The sequence below is a fragment of the Cyrtonyx montezumae genome, unplaced genomic scaffold, assembly GCF_038088225.1.
Source record: "Cyrtonyx montezumae isolate F1298 unplaced genomic scaffold, pur_monq_1.0 scaffold_40, whole genome shotgun sequence".
NCBI lineage: Eukaryota > Metazoa > Chordata > Aves > Galliformes > Odontophoridae > Cyrtonyx > Cyrtonyx montezumae.
In genome coordinates, this window is record NW_027072046.1 from 151,046 (window position 1) to 157,779 (window position 6,734).

Genomic DNA, 6,734 nt, shown 5'->3' on the forward strand with positions numbered 1-6,734 from the left:
GGGTATGCAGGTTAGAACTTGTTCCTTCTTAGCACGGTTGGTAACTCTGTCTGTTCTAGCATTCTGTAACTGTGACTGTTTTTCCGGTGGATGGCTCGAAAATACATAGGCTTCAAATGTGTTTCCAGCGACCACAGTAATAATTCAGCTTTGTGACGTGGGCAATGGGGAGCTGGTGTTGCTAGTATGACTAGAACCAACAGACACTGATATTACTGAGAGTGGTAAAACGGTCATCTTCCTTTTGGCCAACGACCTTCCATCTCCCTTTCCAAATCTGCTCTGTGGGACTCTTAACTAAAAAGGGCAAGATGCTTGTTTTCTGAAAAGGTGAAAGCCGTGCCATAAATGTAGGCAGAGCAAGTGTCAGTAGTGTAATAAAGCACCTGTACGTAAATAAGAATTGGGAACTTACTTGCTGATGTGTAAAGTTCTTCAAACATATGTGGAAGTCTTGCGTGCGTGGCCAGGCTTGTGAGTCTGAAGGGCTTAACAAACTTGGACTTGTGTCTGCGTGTGGAGAACTGATGAGAACTCCCGCTTGTTTCCTGTATTTCAGATGAAGTCTGTGAACCAACAGCTAAGAATCTTAAGAGATGGTAACCCAGTGATGAGAAAGAAACAAGGAAATGGCAAGGTACGTCTGAATTGGAAGCACGGGTATCAATCTAGTAAAGACGTGAAGGGGAATGAAAATACTTCCATCCATCAAATTCTGGTTTGTTCACATGACACTGCTCCCGAGCACTGCTTATCTCTGCTGTGTGATTTATACTGTAACGAGGTTCCTGTGAAATACCGTGTTGAGTACTTACTCGAGTTCTGTGGATCTGAGTTCAGAGTCACAGCTATCATAGAGATGCGTGGCACACTGAAGCTCAGTCTTGAGCAGCTTTTTGGACTAGAATAAAAAAAGCGGTCACTGTGAGAAGTCACGTGCCATTTTTAAAGCTTCTCCAGTTTCTTCTTACGGCTGTATGACACGTTTCCCTTGAGGAAGGAGAGAAAGGTGTGATGTTTCCATCTTTGACAGAAGGTAAACAGATGCTGTTTGGCTTTGGGAATGCTTCAGGCTTGTCATTTGCAGATGTGGCTTCCAAGAACTCTGGAGACTTTGCTTTTGGCTCTAAAGATGAGTTCAGCGTGAGCCTCTGGTAAAGATAAGCATCTGGATTTGTGCATCCCACAGTGAACCTCTGTGTACCAGATTTCTGCTTATTGCTAAATGATGCAAGCTTGTGTCATCTTTCCTCTTGGTGAGTTTAAAATGTAAATCTCTTAATTGTAGGTAAAATCTTCAAATGGGCGAACGCAGGAGCAGCTGTTTTTGGAGTGCAGCCAGCCAGTAAGGCTGACGAAGTTGAAGGTGGCAGTGATGATGAGGTGGTCCACAGTGGTGCTCTCCACTTGGAGCCAGTTGTCTCTTTACCAGAGGAGAGGGAACTGTCAGAACTTAACAAGAACAATAATATAAATGTATCTACTAACAGCAGGTTTTTTATAAAAATAAAATATAAAAAATAAAAAAAATTATCTTTGCTTTCTGTCTTCTGTGCTTTGTTCCGTATTTTCTTACTCAGCCTGTGTGGAAACGGCTTGCTGTTCTGAATCTTAGTACGACTTTGTACTGGGGAAGCACATCAGTAAGCGATGCAAACTGTACTGTTTCATTTCTGGAGTCAGTGTTGGTTGTGCAGATTTGTACAGGTAACTTGGAGAGGTTAAAACCGATTCATGATAGCGTCTTTGGAAGACGATGTGGAGGGGAACCTTGAGTAATGACCATACAACTGTGTGATCTTTTTCTGGGAATGAATTCTAGCTGGAGTTCTGTGAAAGCCTTCGCAGTTGGATTTCAGAGACTTCAGGAATCACAGAGCAGTCAAGATGGAGCACAATTAACTGAGGCTAAGAAAAGTTAACATCTGTAGTTGGCGAAGAAATAGCTCTTGAGGAAGTAAAAGAACTTGGAAGCTTAAGTAAAGCTTAGTGCACCTTGAAGTAGCCTGATGTAACTTTGTAAGGCTGAAACATCTGGGTTTTGTATTTCAGCTTAGTGTGCCTTATAAGATGAGAAGCTTGCAATGCTTATGGTTCATAGGTTCATAAGGTTGGAAAGGACCTACAAGATCATCTAGTCCAACCATCCTCCTATCACTATCCCTACCCAACTACTAAATTAAGTCCTTTAGCACCTCATCTAAACGCTTCTTGAACAGCACTAGGGATGGTGCCTCACCCACCTCCCTAGGCAGGCCATTCCAGTGCCTGACCACTCTTTCAGAGAAAAAATGTTTCCTCAGGTCTCATCTCAATCTTCCCCGGCGCAACTTGTGGCCATTCCCTCTCGTCCTGTCATTACTTATCAGGGAGAAGAGGCCTACCCCCTCCTCACCACAACCCCCCTTCAGGAAGTGGTAGAGTGCAATAAGGTCTCCTCTGAGCCTCCTCTTCTCCAGACTGAACAATCCCAGCTCCCTCAGCCGCTCCTCATAAGACTTGTGCTCCAGGCCCCTCACCAGTTTTGTTGCCCTTCTCTGAACACGCTCCAGGGCCTCAATGTCCTTCTTGTAGTGAGGGGCCCAAAACTGAACACAGTACTCGAGGTGCGGCCGTACCAGAGCTGAGTACAGGGGGATGATCACCTCCCTGCTCCTGCTGGCTACACTATTTCTAATACAGGCCAGGATGCTGTTGGCCTTCTTGGCCACCTGGGCACACTGCCGGCTCATGTTGAGCCGAGCATCAACCAACACCCCCAGGTCCTTTTCCTCTCTCCATTCTTCAAGCCATTCTGCCCCAAGACCCCAATGGTCTTTTAGTTTGGCTTCCTGTAGGGAATGTAACTTAATTACAGATTAGTGTAATTGTTAAACAAGACTAAGAGCACAAAGAAACAATATGTTGTGTCCTGTAATTGGAACAGCTAATCCGATGTAGTCTGCAAAACATTGTCTTCCTCTTCAGTGTTTTCTATGCCTTTCCTCATCTGTTATAATCATATTGGGACTTGTGTGGTTCTCTTTCTTGCTTTACCTGCTCTTTTTCTCCTGCACTGTCACCTCTCCCATCAGAAATGCCCTCTGTCTCAAAGAATCCAATGATTGTTCTTCACATCTCTGGAACATCTGAGCTTAACTTATGTTTTTGTGATGCCAACGATTTACCCTTTTTTTTTCTCTCTTTCTTCCTCTAGTTGTGTCTGCTCTGAATAAGGTATGGTGTGTGAACCGTTCCGCTTGTTCAACTCGCAGCACCAAGCTGATGCTCAAGTAAGATAACGGGTAGGTGCGATGCCTTCAGAAATATCAGCAGTTATCTTTACGATACTAGATGTTGCTATAGCTGTAACTGTTACGGTACAACAGCTGTGGGAGCAGCATTGAGAAAATGTGCCCGGTCCTTTTTCTTGCACCCTTTTCTCATTTACATTTCTTTCAGCTTTCTGTTCCGTCCTTCCTTCAGTTCAGTCTTCTGAACTCTTCTCCTTTTTCGTCCTTTATTTTTTCAGCATTCAACTCTGAAGGGATGAGTTTGTTGAAACTGATCTGTCTTAAGAGAGAACGTTGTAAATAGGGACATAACTCGGAGTATTTCAGTCACAGTCTACAATGCATAGAACCCTTCTGCAAGTCATTTCAGGCCTATGTAGAAAGTGCAGTTGTAATTTTTTGCCTGTGCACGTTTGATACGACCTTCATTTTCTTCAGTATCCCTTCCACTGAAGCTTTGTTTGTTTCCTTGCTCTGCCATTTTAGAAATGAATTTGTAGTGTACGATATGAAGGCTATCGGCAAAAAGTGCTGCTAGGAGAAGTTTTCCTCTAGAGCTGAAGAACAGACTGAAGCAATGAGCTGAAACTGTTGGAAGGAAGCAAAGGCTCGGTCTGCTGTCCCCTTTCCTTATGCAAACGTTACAGACATTGCTTGGGAGGGACTCTGAGGCTGTAATCAGACAGTAGGTGACGATGCACACCTTTTATCTTCAGGTTCTCCACTGTCACATACATGAACTCATGCAATACTGAGGGCTGCATTGACGGTGCAGCATAAGTTCATAAGGTTGGAAAGGACCTATAAGATCATCTAGTCCAACCATCCTCCTATCACTATCCCTACCCAACTACTAAATGTACTACTAAACTCTCTCCACGTGTACCTGTGTACGTATTTGCTGATGAGCAGACCGCACTTAGAGACGCAATTAAACGTCAGCTCGCCTGAAAGGTTTCTGACCCCGGCAGAGCACCAGTGGGCCATGGTGCACAGCAGTGCCATTGATGTTAATGAGAGGATCGGTGCGCAGATTAAGCGTGCGTACAAACTTTCAGGTGGCTTGGGTGAGAAACCAAATGTTCCTCATTTGCTGGAAAAAACACTGCTTAGATTTCAGGTGAAGTAGTCCCAGTGAAGAGCGTTGTTTAAGGTGGTTTGAAAAGTATCCTATTTCTAAATACAGTCACTGCACGAATGACCTGCTGCTGAGTGCTTACATGCTGAATCTTTGTCCATCACACTTGGCGTGAAATATCTGTATGAAGTCTAGTTCCCACTGCAAGAAATAAGTATACTCAGCACTACTTGAATTTTGCTTTACTCCATTCAGAGTGGCACATTAACTTTTGTGCCTGCTTTTGCATTTTACGTACTATTTGTGCCTTATTCCGCTGGGCCATATTTAACAGTGTTCCGTTAAATAAATCGATGCAGTTCTTTTTATTTCTTATTTTTGGGCAGAAACTCAGGTACGAGGTATTTCCAAGGGATAACAAAATTGGCCTTAGTTATGCAGGATGCAAGAAGAATTTGGTTTCAAGTGTGAATGCCCAGGGTTAAAATTTAGCTTCTAGGCTTCCCTGACTTCTGGAGCAGTAATGAAAATGTGTATTTCAATCACCTGGCAGTATTATTGTTACACTGTGGGTTTAAAGAAATGCAATGTGATCCTACTAGGATCTGTATCTTCAGGTGTCTTCAAGAACTGTGCTCTCAAATGGTCAGAATTCACTGCAGTGTGCTTGGGATTGTTTTATCCTATTGACTTCTGTCCATGAAAATTGGTTGTATTTTTCCCTTTTGCACCAAAAAATACAGTTCCTTAGGAACTCTGTGTGGTACTGTGTTACGGAGCATGCAAATCTTTATTTCCTAGTAGAGAGTTAGACAATTTTATGTAATTACATCATAGCGAGCAAACTTTCCTTTGCTGTTCTGGAAAACCAATTGCTTTGTAACATCTTTCCAGCATCCTCAATAAAGGCTATGTTATTAAAACCTGTATCGCCTCTCTTACGTGAGTGCTTGAGGTAGGTGGAAAAGCAACTAGTTAGCCTTTGTGTGTGTCATGGTGTTATACGTGACGAGGAAACGAGGGAAAACAGAGAAGGGAGAGAGGGAGGAAAAAGAACTGCACCATCCATGGCTGTGTGCTCTGGGATGGGGGGTGGGGGGAGGATGGGACAGAGGTAATAGATGGGTCTACCAAAAGCAATGGCACCATCTGAGGAGGAACGGTAACTTCTATCTATCTAGAAACATAACAGTAATTAACATGCATTGCATACAAACATATCTATCTGTATATATACATGGAGTCTGACACTGCACTCCCTCGGCATCGAATTCCCTCGTGGTGTACACACTGGATGTCCCCATTTTCCTCCATCAGCCACCAGGTGGATCCAGGTCCCTGCGCAAAAACGGTTCCACGGAGGGCTTTGCCCTTTCCAGAGTTCGGAAGGACCCAAACCGCTTTTCCCAACATGCTCCTTACGTGCACCACAGGCACCTTATCTCCCTCTACGGTCTGCAGGGAGCTGGACTGTGTGGGTCCTAATGAGGTTCAATAAGGCCGAGTGCAGGGTACAACCCCAGGTATTTCTACAAAGTGGGGGAAGATCTCCTGGAGAGCAGCCCGGAGGAGAAGGACTTGGGGGTCCTGGAGGACGAGAAGCTGGACATGAGCCGGCAGTGCGCGCCTGAAGGCCAACTGTGTTCTGGGCTGCCTTAGAAAAGGGGTGGCCAGCAGGGACAGGGACGGGATTGTCCCCCTCTACTCAGCTCTTGTGAGGCCCCATCTCCAGTACTGCATCCAGGCCTGGGGGCCCCAGCACAGGAAGGACGTGGAGCTCTTGGAGTGGGTCCAGAGGAGGGCCACGAAGATGATCAGAGGGCTGGAGCACCTCTCCTGAGAGGAAAGGTTGAGGGAACCGGGCTTGTTCAGCTTGGAGAAGAGAAGGCTCTGGGGAGAGCTCATTGTGGTCTTCCAGTACTTGAAAGGAGTGTATAAACAGGAGGAGGAACGCCTGTTTACGAGGGCAGATAGTGATAGGATGAGGGGGAATGGTTTTAAACTGAGACAGGGAAGATTTAGGTTAGATATTAGGAGGAAGTTTTTCACAGGTTGCACAGGGAGGTCGTGTGGGCCCCATCCCTGGAGGTGTTCAAGGCCAGGCAGTGGTGCTGGGCAGCTTGACCTAGTGGTTGACAGCCCTGCACATGGCGGGGAGGTTGAAACTAGATGATCATGACGGTCCTTTTACAGCCAGGCCATTCTATGATTCAATGATTATACGATTCTATGGTTCTCTGCTTCTATGACTCTAAGATTCCCTACTCATGTTAATGAAGCTCTAAGTATTAAATGTTTAAGGAATGAAGTCGTATCTTAAGTAATGAAGTTCTGCTCTTTTAATTCGATAGCATACTTCTTACGATTGAATCAACTCACACGCT

General features: G+C 44.9%; 1 protein-coding gene across 1 annotated transcript in view; it reads left to right on the top strand.

Annotated features, from left to right (window-relative positions):
* Positions 1–6,009, top strand: part of LOC136055330 (E3 SUMO-protein ligase RanBP2-like) — a 53,632-nt gene extending 47,623 nt beyond the window's left edge. The window contains exons 4-5 of the mRNA XM_065747055.1: positions 1,088–1,154; positions 5,874–6,009. Of these exons, the coding sequence (XP_065603127.1) occupies positions 1,088–1,154; positions 5,874–6,009 (203 nt within the window). The remainder of the gene's footprint in view (positions 1–1,087; positions 1,155–5,873) is intronic.
* The last annotated feature ends 725 nt before the right edge of the window (positions 6,010–6,734 follow it).